Source organism: Phyllostomus hastatus, unplaced genomic scaffold (genome assembly GCF_019186645.2).
Source record: "Phyllostomus hastatus isolate PE091 unplaced genomic scaffold, TTU_PhHast_1.1 phas_contig_84, whole genome shotgun sequence".
In the NCBI taxonomy this organism is placed as follows: Eukaryota; Metazoa; Chordata; class Mammalia; order Chiroptera; family Phyllostomidae; genus Phyllostomus; species Phyllostomus hastatus.
The window spans coordinates 2,957,016-2,972,961 of record NW_025333969.1 but is presented as its reverse complement, the minus strand read 5'-3'; the positions used below and the strand labels follow the sequence as shown (position 1 = coordinate 2,972,961).

At 37.7% G+C, this 15,946-nt stretch overlaps 1 protein-coding gene across 1 annotated transcript in view; it reads left to right on the top strand.

Annotated features, from left to right (window-relative positions):
• CNTNAP5 (contactin associated protein family member 5) overlaps positions 1–15,946 on the top strand; it is a 958,268-nt gene that overhangs the window by 879,749 nt on the left and 62,573 nt on the right. Inside the window, exon 21 of the mRNA XM_045850657.1 lies at positions 628–715. Coding sequence (XP_045706613.1) covers positions 628–715 — 88 coding nt within the window. The remainder of the gene's footprint in view (positions 1–627; positions 716–15,946) is intronic.

Sequence of the window (15,946 nt, the reverse complement as noted above, 5' to 3'; positions counted from 1 at the left end):
TGTTCCCTAAAAATGATGCTGGCAATCGAGTCCTAGAGAATCCCAGGGGTGGCTTTTGCTTAACCCTGCTAGATGAGGTTCATGTTGCTGGTAACTATCCAGCCTTCCCTACCCAAGGTTAAAGTTTTGTCAAACTAAGATATATGGTCAAGAAAATTCCACAGTGTCCATACATGAATGAGACAAGGTCAGAAATAATGGAACAATGGTAACAGTGATGACTCTCTAAGGACAAAATGAGGATAAGAGGGAATAAATTGGGGAATGGGTACTGTTTTCCATTTAATGCTAATCCTATCAAGTGTGTTCCTAGTTTCTAAGGCTTTATTCGTTTAAATGTTTGCAGCAAGGAATTTGGCAATCAAATAAATCTCAGAGGGGAGATAAATACTTGTAAAAGCTGTACAGAATTTCTCAGGGAGAAAACTTGTGTGAAAGCCAGAGGAAGTAAAGGAATATTTTATGTGCATTATGGGAGAATTTGTGAGTCATTTCTCATTCCTCCAGGGGGAAAGCCACAGATAGGGTATGCCCTGTGATTTTGCACTTTTTTTTTTTCCCAGAGGAAGTGTATTAAGTGCTTTGTGTGCAGACTTTGCTGATGCACCTGTTTCTGTTTCCCTGCAGATGGATGAGCAGCTCCGGCTCAGTTATAACTTTTCCCCAGAAGTGGAGTTCAAGGCTGTAAAGTCACTCACCTTGGGCAAAGTCACAGGTTTGTACTTCAGTCCACACTTTTCTGGTGGCCTGTGATAAAATAAATGTAAAAATAGTTTTCATCAGGGTATTAAGTATTTCAAATCTGGAGTATCTTACTCCCATAATATCCAATATCTAGAATCAAGATTTTAAGATATGTGATATGGAGATGCTAAGATATGCATGGTGAGTTTGGGAAATGGCATTTACATTATAGAAACTTGAATAAGGTAAATTGGCTCAATTTTGAATTAATACATTAATTTAAAATGCTTACATAACTTTTTATTTATATTTACTTAGTGTTTACCCAAAGAAACTAAGGATTTGAAAATCCCAATTATTGGATTGCTCAAACATTTTATCACTTTACTAATTCATTAACAATTGAAAGAGAATTGAAATCTCATAGTATAATAGCAGATTTTCTTTTCTTTTTTTTCCTTACTGGAAGTTTTATAAATTTTCATTTTATATTTGATGAAGGTATTTATTGACTGCAGGGAATCTGAAAGTTTCTTGATGAATTAAGTGATGTTTTATACCTGGTGTTATTCTTTTTACTTTAATTTCTCTTTGTGATGAATCTACTTTGTTATTAATACATCAATTCAGTTTCACTTTAGTTAGTATTTATCTGGCCTATTTTTTGCCATATATTTTCTTTCAATATTTATTTTTCTAAATCTCATACATGATCTTATTAATGTGTAGAGTTGAATTTTGTAATTTATACAATCTAACCATCTGTTTTATAAGTTGGTAAAATAAGTACATTTACATTTTGGGTTACTTATTAAGGTTGAATTTGTTTCTGCCTTCTATTAGTCCAACTTTTCCTATGATTCTACCTTGTTTCTTTCTCTATCACAGTACATTGTAGAAAACAATATCTGGGGCCATTTTAAGTAGGGATCAATTTAATACAGAAAATTAGTTGCTTACAAAATTGTGGCAGCTTATACAGTGTGGATTCTCATCATTCTCTCTGAATGACTCCCTAAGGAGTTTTGAGCTGGTTAATGGGGACCTGTCACCTATGAGGATATCACTGATGCTAAACTGAAGTCCAGAAGACACTATGACCCCAGTACTACATGTCAATTCCCAAAAGAAGCAGCTGTCTGAAAGTTGGTGGCAGAAGACACTTCATCTTATTGTACCATGACTTTGTTGGCCAGTAAAAATAGCCAGAAAAGCAAGACAATGATTCTGGTCTTGCCACAGCCTTTCAGTTTCATAAATTTGATACTCTGATTTTTAGAATATAATGTGCCCTGGCTGGCGTAGCTCAGTAGATTGAGCTCCGGCTGTGAACCAAAGTGTCGCAGGTTCGATTCCCAGTCAGGCCACATACCTGTGTTGCTGGCCACAGCCCTCAGCAACCGCACATTGATGTTTCTCTCTCTCTCTCTTTCTCCCTCCCTTCCCTCTCTAAAAATAAATAAATAAAATCTTAAAAAAAAACTATAATGTGCATCCGGAAAACTGGCTGTAGTAAGGTCTAAAAAGTATTCATTTTAGTTTATAAAATGGCAATTGAATGAGACAATGAAGTGACCAACTTCAAGGTTAAATTTTATTTTTATTTTTCATTCCATTACCTCTTTCAATAAATAGCAATTGCTTAATGTACATACTGCTATTTTTGGTTTACCAATGAAGTCACTAATTTACTTCTTCCTCATCCCTTCATATATTTCAGAACTATTTATTTATTAGTTTTCTTGACTAAATTTTTTTTTTCAATTACAGATGCCATTCAATATTATATTAGTTTCTGGTATATGGAATAGTAGTTAAACATTTATATAACTTATGAAGTAGTCCTGCCAAAAAGCTGAATACCCATCTGGTACTATACATAGTTATAATAATATTATTGACTGTATTTCCTAAGTTGTACTGTCCATCCCTGAGACTATTTTGTAACTACCAATTTGTAATTCTTAGTCCCTTTATCTTTTTTACCCAGCTCCTCAACTCTCCTCCAGTCTGGAAACTCTCACTTTGGTCTCTGTATCTATGACTGTTTCTGATTTGTTTGTTCATTGTGTTTTTTATAAGTAAAATATAGGTAAATATAAGTACAATCATATGGTATTTGTATTTCTCTAATTTATTTCACTTAGTATAATGCCCTACAGGTCCATCCATGTAACAAATGGTAAGATTTTGTTCTTTTTATGCCCCAGTAATGTTCCACTTTATATATAGGGTCCAGCAGAAGTCACACCTATGTGAGTGTGGTTGGTAGAGTAATACTATGGATGCAATAGTTTATAGTGTTAAATTGGACATTTCACCTAAAATATCATATGGTATGCTTGAGTATGATATTATTATGTTATAGAACTACATGCTTATGATTTTGTAATAAAAGATTTTGTAATAAAAAGGGGTGTTTTTTGTGCTGTACCCTGTATGTTACACATCCTTTTTATCTACTCATCTATTGATGGCCATTAAGTTTACATTTGTATCTTGGCTATTGTAAGTAACATTGCAATGAACATAGGATTGCATATATCTTCTTGAATTAATATTTGGGATTTCTTCAGAAAAATACCCAGAAGAAAAATTGCTGAGCCATAAAATACTTGTATTTTTTTTTGAGGAATCTCCATACTGTTGTTTTTTTTTAATTTATTTATTTTTAGGGAGGGAAGGGGGTGGGGGGGGAGAGAGAGAGAGAGAGAGAGAGAGAGAGAGAGAGAGAGAGAGAAACATCAATGTGCGGTTGCTGGGGATTATGCCCTGCAACCCAGGAATGTACCCTGGCTGGGAATCGAACCTGGGACACTTTGGTTCCCAGCCCGAGCTCAATCCACTGAGCTACACCAGCCAGGGCTTTCCATACTGTTTTTCAGTGGTTGCACAAATTTACATCCCCTCCAACAGAGCACTAGGGTTCTCTTTCCTCCACATCCTTGCCAACATTTGTTGTTTGTTGATTTAACAGTGATTGCCATTCTGGCAAGTATGAGATGAAACCTCATTTTGGTTTTAATTTGCATGTTTCTTACAATTAGTGATGTTGGGCATCTTTTCATGTGTCTATTGGCCGCCTGTATGTCCTCTTTAGAAAAGTGTCTATTTAGGTCCTCTGCCCATTTTTTAGATGGATTGTTTATTGCTTGTTTCCTTTGGTGTTAAGTTGTGAGAGTTAATTATAAATTTTGTATATTAACCCTTTATTGGATGTATTATTGGTGAATGTCTTTACCCATTCTGTAGGTTGTATTTTCTACTTGTTGATTTTATTTTCCTTGCTGTGCAAAAGCTTTTTAGCTTGATTTAGTCTCATTACTTATTTTTTTCTTTTGTTTCTATGACCCAGGAGATATATCAGGAAAAAAATATTACTAAGAGTAATATCCAAGTGTTTGCTGCTGCCTGTATTTTCTTCTAGAAATTTTATGATTTTGAATCTTATATTTTTTTTAATCTATTTTGAGTTTATTCATGTACATGGTGTAAAGAATTGATTCACTTTTAACTTCTTATATGTCTGTCCACGTTTCCCAACATCATTTATTAAAGGGACTGTCTTTACTCCATTGTATATTCTTGCTTCCTTTGCCATATATGAATTAATCATATGGGCATGGATTTATTATTGGGGTTTTTATTTGGTTCTATTCATTTATGTGTCTTTTTAAAATTCAGTACCATGCTTTTTTTGATTACTATAGCCTTGTAGCATAATTAAATATCAGGTAGTGCGATGCTTCAACTTTGCTCTTCCTCAAGATTGCTCTGGCTATTTGCAGTCTTTTGTGGTCATATAAATATTATCCTTTGTTCTAGTTCTGTAAACAAAAATGCCATTGGGTTTTTGATAGGAATTGCACTGAATCTATAGATTGAATTTGTTAATTTGGACATTTTAGTGATATCCATTCTTTCTATCTATGAGTCTAATGTATACTTCCATTTATTCCCCTCTTCTTCAAATTTTTGTTTAGTGTCTTAAAATTTTTTTCATTTAACTTTTTAAAAAATTTTAATCATTGTTCAAGTACAGTTTTCTGCCTTTTACTCCCATTCCAGCCCACCCACCCTTCCCTCCTTCTTCCCTCCCATTACCATGCTCCTCCTAGTTTTTATCCATGTGTCCTGTAAACCCTTCCCATTCTCCCCTGAAATTCCCTCTTCTCTCCCTTCTGGTCACTGTCAGCCTGTCGTCTATTTCAGTGTCTTTAACTATAGTTTGCTTGTTTCTTTCTTTTGTTTTTTTTTAGGTTACTGTTAAAGGTGAGATCATATGGTATTTGTCTTTCACTGCCTGGCTTATTTCGCTTAGCATAATGCTTTCCAGCTCCATCCATGCTGTAGCAAAGGGAAGGAGCTCCTTCTTTCTTTCTGCTGCATAGAATTCCACTGTGTAAATGTACCGTAGTTTTTTGATCCATTCATTTACTGATGGGCATCTAGGATGCTTCCAGCACTTAGCTATTGTAAATTGTGCTGCTATGAGCATTGGGGTGCAAAGGCTCTTTTGTATTGGTGTTTTAGTATTCTTAGGATATAGTCCCAGCAGGGGAATTGTTGGGTTGAAAGGCAGATCCATTTTTAGTTTTCTGAGGAAGTTCCATACTGCTTTCCATAGTGGTTGTACCAGTCTGCAGTCCCACCAATAGTGCACTAGGGACCCCTTTTCTCCACAACCTCTCCAACACTTGTTGTTTGTTGCTTTGTTTATGATGGCCATTCTGACTGGTGTGAAGTGATATCTCATTGTGGTTTTAATTTTCATCTCTCTGATAGCTAGTGATATTGAGCAACTTTTCATGTGTCTCTGGATCCTCTGTATGTCCTCCTTGAAGAAGTGTCTGTTCGAGTCCTTTGCCAATGTTTTAATTGGGTTGCTTGTCTTCTTAAGAGTGGAGTCGTGCAAGTTCTTTGTATATTTTGGAGATTAAACCCTTGTCTGAGGTATCATTGGCAAATATGTTTTCCCATACAATTGGTTCTCTTTTTATTTTAATACGGTTTCTTTTGGCTGTGCAGAAGCTTTTTATTTTGATGAGATTCCATTTGTTTATTCTTTCCTTTATGTCCCTTGCTCTAGGGGATATGTCAGTAAAAAGTTTCTGAGTCAAATATCTGAATTTTACCTGCCTATGTCCTCCTCTAGGACTTTAATGGTGTCACGGTTTATATGGAAGTCTTTTATCCACCTTGAATTTATTTTTCTATAAGGTGTAAGTTGGTGCTCTAGTTTCATTTTTTTCCACATAGGTGTCCAGTTCTCCCAACACCATTTGTTGAAGAGGCTATTTTTACTCCACTTTATGTTGCTGCCTCCTTTGTCAAATATTAATTGACCATAAAGACTTGGATTTATTTCTGGGCTCTCTGTTCTGTCCTATTGGTCCATGTGCCTGTTTTTATGCCAGTAGCAGGCTGTTTTGATTACTGTGGCCTTGTAGTATAGTTTAATGTCAGGTATTGTGATCCCTCCCATTTTACTCTTCTTTTTCAAAATTGCAGCAGCTATTCGGGATCATTTATGGTTCCATATAAATTATTAAAGTGTTTTTTCTATGTCTGTGAAATATGTCATGGGTACTCGAATAGGTATTGCATTGAATGTGTACATTGCTTTGGGTAGTATGGACATTTTGATGACATTAATTCTTCCAATTCATGAACATGGTATATGTTTCCATTTGTTTGTGTCTTCCTTGATTTCTTTCCTCAGTATTATGTAGTTTTCGAATACAGGTCTTTTACCTCTTTGGTTAAGTTTATTCCTAGGTATTTTATTTTTCTTTTTGCTATTTCAAATGGGATTTTTTTCTTGATTTCTGCTTCTACTGTCTCATTGTTGGTGTACAGAAATGCCTTTGATTTCTTGATATTGATGTTGTGTCCGCTGTTTTGCCAAATTGATTTATTAGGTCAAACAGCTTTTTGCCCAACTCTATGGGATTTTCTATGTACATTATCACGTCATCTGCAAACATCGACAGTTTTGTTTCCCCCTTTCCAAATTGGATGCCTTTTATTTCTTTTTCTTGTCTGATCGCTGTGGCTAAAACTTCCAGTACTTTATTGAATAGAAGTGGTGAAAGTGGACAGCCTTGTCTTGTTCCTAATCTTAGTGGAAAAGATTTTAGTGTTTCCCATTGAGTATGATGTTGTCTGTAGGTCTCTCATATATGGTCTTTATTATGTTGAGGAATGCTCCTTCTATTCCCACTTTGCATAGTGTTTTTATCATAAATGGGTGCTGTGCCTCATGAAATGCTTTTTCTGCATGTATTGATATAATCATGTGGTTTTCGTCTTTGCTTTTGTTTAGGTGATGTGTTACTTTTACTGATTTTTGAATATTGTACCATCCTTGCATCCCTGCAATGAGTACCACTTGGTTATGGGGTATGATCTTTTTAATGTATTCTTGGATGTGGTTTGCCAATATTTTGTTGAGGATGTTAGTGTCTATGTTCATCAGCAATATTGGCCTGAAGTTTTCTTCCTTTGTTGTGTCTTTATCTGGTTTTGGAATTAGGATGATGTTGGCCTCATAAAAGGAGTTTGGGAGTATTCGATCCTTTTGGATTTTTGGAATAGTCTGTGAAGGATAGGGGTTACTTCTTCCTTAAATGCTTTGTAGAATTCTCCTGTGAAACCATCTGGTCCAGGCTTTTGTGTGTTGGGAGGTTTTTGATTACTGCTTCAATTTCTTTTGCTCTTATTAGTCTGTTCATGCTTTCTGTTTCTGCTTCATTGAGTTTTGGAAGATTACATTTTCTAGAAATTTGTCCATTTCACCTAGGTTTTCAAATCTCTTGTCATACAGTTCTTTGTAGTAATTTCTTACAATCCTTTGTATTTCTGCGGTATCACATGTAATCTCTCCTCTTTTGTTTCTAAATTGTGTGTATTTGGGTCTTCTCTCTTTTTTTCTTGATGAGTCTGCTTAAAGGCTTGTTGCTTTTGTTAATCTTTTCAAAGAACCATATCCTGGATTCATTGATCCTTAGAATTGTGGTTTTAGACTCTATGTCATTTAATTCTGCTCTGATCTTGGTTATTCCCTTCCTTCTACTTGCTCTGGGCTGTCTTTGTTTTTGTTCCTCGAGTTCTTGTAAATGTAGGGTTAGGCTGTTTGAAATATTTCTATCTTTTTTTAAGTTTGCCTGTATCTCTATGAACTTCCCTCTCAGGACTGCGTTTGCTGTGTCCCATAAGTTTTGGGTTGCTTTGAGTTCGTTTTCATTTGTTTCCAGAAACCTTTTGATTTTTCCCTAATTTCATCCTTGAATCATTCATTGTTTAATAGCAGGCTATTTAATCTCCATGATTTTAAGTGTTTTGGGTGTTTTTCCTTGGGGTTGTTTTCTAGCTTCCGTCCCTTGTGGTCCGAGAAAATGCTTGGTATGATTTCAATTTTCTTGAAATTCTTGAGGCTTGTTTTGTGTCCAATCATGTGGTCTCTCTTTGGAAATGTTCTGTGTACATTTGAAAATAATGTGCATTCAGTTTCTTTGGAATGGAGGGCTCCGTATATCTCAGTGTGTCCATTTCATCTAGGATATTGTTCAATGCCACAATATATTTGTTGATATTTTGTTTGGAAGATCTATCCATTTTTGACAGTGGGGTATTAAAATCCCCCACTATAATTGTGTTGCTGTCAATATCTTTCTTGAAGTCCTCTAAGATTTTCTTTATGTATTTCGGTGCTCCTATGTTGGGTGCATATATATTTAGAATGTTTAAGTCTTCTTGGTGGATTCTTCCCTTCAGTATTGTGAAGTGACCTTCTGGATCTCTCGTTATGGCCCTTTTTTGGAAGTCTATTTTGTCTGATATGACTATTGCTACCCCAGCATTTTTTTTCCTGTCCATTTGCTTGGAAAATTTGTTTCCAGCCCTTCACTTTCAGCCTGTCAGGTCTCTTATCCTGAGGTGGGTCTCTTGTAGGCAGCATATGTTTGGGTCATGTTTCCTTATCCATTTAGCTATTCTATGTCTTTTGATTGTAGCATTTAATCCATTGAAGTTTAAGGTTATTATTGATAGGTACTTATTCATTGCCTTTTATGTACGTGTGTTCCTCTCTCTCTCTCTCTCTCTCTCTCTCTTTTCCCTCCTTTCCTAATGCAGTCCCTTTAGCATCTCTTGCAGAGCTGGTTTGGTGGAGGTGTATTCTTGTAGACTTCTTTTGTCTGGGAAGCTTCTTATTTGGCCTTCTATCTTGATTGAGAGCCTTGCTGGGCAAAGTAGCCTTGGTTGCAGACCTCTGGTTCTCATTTCTTGGAATATTATTGGCCATTCTCTTCTGGCTTGGAGTGTTCCCATTGAGAAGTCAGCTGTTAGCCTTATTGGGGCTCCCTTGTATGTTACTTCCTGTTTTTCCCTTGCTGCCTTTAATATTATCCCTTTGTCTTGAACTTTTGCCATTTTAATTATGATGTGTCTTGAGGTGGGCCTCTTTGGGTTCCTCTTGATTGGGACTCTCTGTGTTTCCTGGATTTGTGAGAGTTTTTCTCTCATCAAATTAGGAAAGTTTTTCATCATTACTTTTTTAAATGGTTTTTCTATCCCTTGCTCTTCTTCTTCTCCTTCTGACATCCCTATTATACATATATAATTACATTTCATATTGTCTTGCATTTCTCTTAATCTCTCTTCACTCCTTCTGAGCCTTTTTTTCCTTTTCTTGTTCTTTCTGGGTGATCTTTTCTACTTTGTCCTCCAGTTCTCTGGTCCGGTCTTCTGCTTCATCGATCCTGCCTTTCATTCGTTCTACTGTGTTCTTCAGTTCAGAAATTCTATTCTTCATTTCCTCTTGGCCCTGGTTGATAGTTTCTATTTCCTTTTTCATGTTGATATAGTTTGCAGTGAGATCATTGTAGCTTCCCTGTCGTTTCTGGTAGCTCATTGTGTGCTCATTGAGCTTCCTGATAATCATTGTTTTGAACTCAATATCTGATAGTTGATTTGCCTGTATTTCATTTAGCATTCTTTCTGCAGCTTCCTCCTCTCCCTTCATTTGGGGATTGTTTCTTTGTCTTCTTATGGTTCGTGAGACTCTTCTTGTTAGCCTCTGTTTCTTAAGGTGATCTGTTCTGGTTCCCTGTGTCTATGGTGTGAACTTCTGTGGTAGAATACCTGTGAGATTTAGTGGTGCAGTCTCCTTCGGGTCTCCTGGTGTTCACAGCTTCCCCCTACTCTTTTTTGTGATCAGTTTGAGGAGTAAGGCAAAATGTCTTAAAACAGCTAGAGAGTATTCTATGATATTTACAGTAGCAGCCAGTAGAGAGGAGATAGGAGATCCTCTGGCTACATATAGTGTTAACCGTGATCTTCCACCCCACTAGCCATGTTTTAGAAAGGATGGAAAGAAGATAAGACTCTTATTGGGGGGGGGGGGTAGGATATTGAGTTGGATCTAGAAAGCAGTGAGGCTGTGGTAGGTCAGATTCTGATAGGGTGAGAATAAAGAATAGTAAATAGGTGTAGTGTGTAGAGAATAGAGTTAACCACTACAATAATAGAGTTTGGGAAACTGCGAAGTGAGGTGAGATCTGGGAGGGGTATTGTGTAGTATTTACAATTGTATTGGATAGGTCTTGTTTATAGTAACATGAAAGCAACAATCATATGGCAGAATCTATGAGATCTAGATAACAAGAATAGGGAGTTTAGAACCTTGAATAGTGTACTAATGGAACATAAATGAAGGACAGTAAATTAGCAATACACTATCAATGAGATAACAGGAGAAACCTATCAAACGATACAGTATAATCAGCCAAGTAAAGAAGACTATTCAGAAAGAGGAGGAATACCAAAAGACTACTAAAATTTAAAAAACATGTAAGAATAATGATAAAAGATAATAGAAATTAGCAGTAACTTGCAGGTTCAGAAAAAAATGACAAAAAGCAGAAGATGGAATGAAGGAGAGATAAATTTTGAAAGCAAGGAATAACACTAGGGTGAAAGGAAGAGAAGCATAAAGAATTGAGAGATATAAAAATAATAATTATTAAAAAAATAAAAAGTTACTTAAAAGAAGATAAAATCAAACAATGAAACAACAACAACAACAACAAAAACCTTTAGTTGGTTTCTAACTGGCCAAACCAGTTTTTCTGGTCTTGCTGGCTTCAGCAGGCTGAGGAGTGATTGGAATGCTTTTCACCTTTCCCAGTCAGAACTGAGTGAGTCTGGCACACTGTCCCCAGGGCTAACTGCGCACTCTCCCTAGAGTAGATCTGATGCTTTGGGTTCATGGTGTAAACTTCGGGGATCTCAAGGGGTCTGGCCCTTCCCCCAATTTCACCGCCAAGGGCTCTAAGTTCCCGTGAAGCACCGGCATCCTTTCTGCGTTCAGGGTTTAAGCTCTGGGGATTGTGAGGGGTTTTGCCCTTCCCCCAATTTCCCTACTGAGGGCTTTAGGAACCTGGGAAGCGTGGAGTCTTTTCCGGGTTCATAGTGTGAGATTTGGGAAACCCGAAGGGGCCTGTGCTTCCCCGAGTTCACCACCTCAATCTCCAGAAACCTGAGAAAGCCCGTGCCCTTTCCTTGTTCAAGGTTGTGGGGTCTGGGTCTTCCACAGAACTACGCTTTCACTAGTTTGGGGTCGCTGGTGCACAGCAAGGCCGCCCTTGGTAGCACAGGCTGGAGCACACACTCTTCTCAGGGCTATGCACAGCCCCTGTGTGATTGTCTCTCAGTCTCACTCCCCTCTCTGTGCCTTTAAGCAACAAGGCCTCCCCCAGTGCTGCTCAATCCTTATGGTCTGGGGAGGGAGCACCGACTCCGCTCTCCCGGGTGCCCTGAGATCGACCTGGGAGCACTAGGCCTGGGGGCTGCAACCTCCCTGGTCCCCACACTGATCCCTGGGCCCTTATTATCCCGAAGCAGTCTCCTTACCGCCTGGTTTTTCAATGTCTGCTATAATTTTTGATGTCCTGTTTTTACAAATGTCGTAATATCGTTGGCCCCTTGCTCTGTTCCTCTGCAGATCGGCCAGTTTCTCTCCAGTGCATAAGCAAAGGGGAATACACTTCCTCCTATAAAGCTGCCATCTTCCTGCTTCCCTCTTATACTTTTCTGAGTATAGTACCTTGGTTAAATTTATCCATAGACATTTTATTTTGGGATGTAATTGTAGATGGGATTTTTTAAAAAAAATTCTGGCAATTCATTATTCGTGTACACAAATGCAACCAATTACTGAATGCTACCTTATCATTAATTTATCAGTTCTAATAATATTTTGGGGGGGTTGGAATATTTAGGGTTCTCTATGTAATATCATGACACCTGCAAATAATGATAGTTGACGTTTATCTCTCATGTATATGAATTTTATCTTCTTGTCTGATTGCTGTGGCTAGTATTTACAGTACTATGTTGAATATTAGTGTGAAAGTGTACATTCTTTTCTTGTTCTTGTTCTTAAGGGAAACACTTTTAGGTTTTCCCTGTTGAATATAATGATAGCTGTGTTTTTGTCGTATGTGGCCTCCATTATTTTGAAATATGTTTCTTCTATTCCCACGTTACTGAGAGTTTTTATCCTAAATTGGTACTGGATATTGTCAGATGCTTTTTCTGCATCAACTATATAATCATTACTTATATCCTTCATTTTGTTTAGGATATAAGTTTACCCTATATCTTAAATTTTGTTTATATAAAATTTTGTTTATACAGTTATCACTTTATTGATTTCTAGATATTGAAGCAATCTTGAATCTCGTGATTAAATCCTGCTTGGTCATGTTGTATGGCTATAATCAGTTGGTTAATATTTTATTTGTGTTTTTCTATGTTCATTGCAAATATTGGCTTATAATTGTTTTTGTATAATATTCTTAATTTTGGAATCAGTATTTCTGGCTTCATAAAGTGATTTTTGGAGCTTTTCCTCCTTTAAGTTTTTTGGCATAACTTGAAGACTGTGGGGGCACTCAGCTCACAAGCCCCTCCCCCCCCAGCCACCACAGATGAGAATAAGTCTATCAAGACATGATCTTCTTGGGGAGGAAAGGTGGCCAATCACTCAAAGAAGGTCCAGAAGCCTTTTCCTCAATGGGCTTTTATTGTGTTTAATTTGCATAGGAATGCAGGGTGTATACATAAACTTCACCAATCATTGTCAGGCAGTAATGATCAAACAGTAGATAGATTTCAAAGAACTGTGATGGCTTCTTCTGAGTTACAGTCAGATAGCCAAAAGGCCATAAAATTTTGGTGAAACAAACTCATTTCATGCTTGGACCCTTATCATTTAAATTGAGAGTAGTAGCAAAGCAGTTTTCACAGGATTTTAGGCATTGTTTCTTAGGCCTGATCACTCTGGGGAACTCGCCTTTTCTAGCACAGGGCTGCACCCACCTCTGGCATTGTTTCAGGCTTAAGTCAGGCAGGGAAAGTAAGACAGCCAAGAGATTAAGATACTTCTTGCAGACAGAATGAGGACTCAGGGTATGTCAAAGCTAAGGGGCAAGGGTCCATCACCCCTTTTTCTATAGCTCCCCAAGTCCTTCCCTGAGGGCCCCTTTGTGACCGTGCCTGTGTTAGGTTGTCGCTCCCTTGAGGAATCTTACTCATCATTGCCTAACCATTCAGGATCAGAGCCAAGCAGGGTGAAGTAAAGAGGGCAGAGGCAACACCCCTGCCAGGGAGATAAACTTTGTCTCCTTAGTGGCTGAGGGTTCCAAGGTTTCTCACTCAGCCTTAGCCATGGGGGTTACAGCTTCTGAAACTAGGCAGGGTGGTTCCCAACATAAGATACGTGTTAATGTTTCTTCAAATGTTTCATAAAATTCACTTGATGCTGTCCAGGACTGACTTAAACTTTGCTCAATTTTGCAACCATCAAAATGTGCTCTGTATGTATGAGTTCATTTCTGTTTTGCTTATCAATTTATTTCATTGTATAGACTCCACATAGAAGTAAAATTATATGGTATTTGTTTTCTCTGACTTATTTCACTTAACATAATACTCTCTAGTGCCTTCCATGTTATCACAGATGGCAAGATGCCATTCTTTTTTATGGCAGAGTCATATTATACTATATATATATATATCTATAGATAGATATAGATATAGATATAGATATAGATAGATAGATAGATATAGATAGATAGATAGATAGATAGATAGATAGATAAAGAAAAAATATATTATATATATATTTTTTTTTTCTTTATCCATTCATCTATTGAGGGGCACAGGTTCCTTCCATATCTTCGCTATTGTAAATAATTCTGCAATGTAAGGATGCATATGTCTTTTCAAATTACTGTTTTGAGTTTCTTCAGATAGATATCAAGTGGTATTGCCAGACCTTTATTTCTATTTGTGATAGCCTGTTGTGCGTGGGTCACCGGCCAGCAGTGACCACGGAACGCTGTGGATGGCTCGACGATAAACACGCGAGAAAAAACATGCACAGAGACAAACTAGTTTCTGTGGAGAAGTAGGGACGAAATGGCCATCCCTTCTAGTGAGGAGCGCGCTGATTTACCGTCCATACCTGCTTTTATTAGGCTCATTTTGCATAATAATTCAGGTAAAGTACAGTACTCATTAGGGGGGAAGTAAGGAACTATAGAAAACAAAGAACTCTGCCAGTCTATTGAGTTGGGGGGTCAAAGAGCTGTAAGACTGAGGAACAAACTAACTTCCTCCTAAGACCCTTCTCATTCAACTGAGAGCATTCTAAACAAAGAAGGTTTCACAGTAATTTACATGTTCTTTCTTAGGCCTGATCACCCTGGGGAATCCGCACTTCTCAGTACCGAGCTGCACCACCCTGTCATTGTTTCAGGCTTAGGTGGAGCAAGGGAACTAAGGCAACTGGGAGACAAGGAGGTTTTTTTTTCCCAGATGCTGAGAACTCAGGCTATGTCAAAGCCGAGGAGCAAGGGTCCATCACCCCCTTTTGCTCCAGCCTCCCAAGTCCTTCTTTTGGGGGGCCTCCCAAAGTGATTGTGCCTGTCTTAGGTCATTCCCCCCATGGGGAATCTTACCCGTCTTTGGCTAACCGACCAAGCTTTTTGGGGTTCAGTCATGAATAAAGCAGCAGAAGCAGCATTCCTGCCAGGAAGACAAGCTTTTGTCTCCTTGCTGGCTCACGGTTCCAAGGGCGTTCCCTTAGCTTTAGCCTAGGCGGGGGTTTCAGCCTCTGATACCAGTCAGGGCGGTTCCCAACAATAGCCTTTGTTTAAAGTCTACTTTTTTTTCTGATACAAGTCTATTTTTCCCAGCTACATTTTTTTTCTCTTCCATTTTCATAAAAATATTTTTCTATCCCTTTACTTTCAGTCTTTGTGTGTCTTATGATCTGAAGTGGGTCTCTTGTAGATAGCATATACAGGATCTGTCTGGAAAAAGTCCAACCATTATTAATATAATGAGAATGATTTGTACTACGTAAGTGTAACCTGGCAACCAAGGAGAGTGGACAAGAATACACATGCATGAACAATGATGACTTCACTGTACTAGACAGTGGGGCAGTAGACATCATTGACTGAGCATGTGTACTTTGTGGCCCTCACATTCAAAATGACTGAGCAAGTAGAGCAATGAATCTGCATCAAATTTTGTATTAAACTTGAACATTCCTCCATGGAAACTATTCAAATAATTCAGGAGGTCACATCTATGGGCAGCTGGTGACTGGCAGCCTCATCACAACAATGTGTCTGCTCATGTATCACATCGTTTGCAGAGTGTTTTGATGACAAATCAAATCACACAGGTGACTCGCTCCCCTTACAGCCCAGATTAGGTGCCCCGTGACTTCTGGCTTTTCCGAAAATTAAAATCACCTTTGAAAGGAAAGAAATTTCAGACCATCAATAAGATTCAGGAAAATATGATGGGGCAGTTGATAATGACTGGGAGAACTGTGTGAGGTCTAAAAGTGCCTACTTTGAAGAGGACTAAGGTGTCATTGTCCTGTCCATTATATAATATTTCTTGTATCTTGTATCTTCTTCAATAAAGTCTCTATTTTTCATAGTACATGGATGGATACTTTCTGGACAGATCTCATGAATGGATCTTCTTTTCTTATTAATTCTGCCACACTATGTTTTTTGATTGGAGCATTGGTTCTATTTACATTTAAAGCAGTCATTATAGGTATATAGTTATTACCATGTTATTAATATTTCTTCTACCTTTCCTCCTCTTCCTCCTCCCCCTCCTCTTCTTCTCTTTCTCCTCCTCCTCCTTCTTCTTCCTTCTTCTTCTTTCT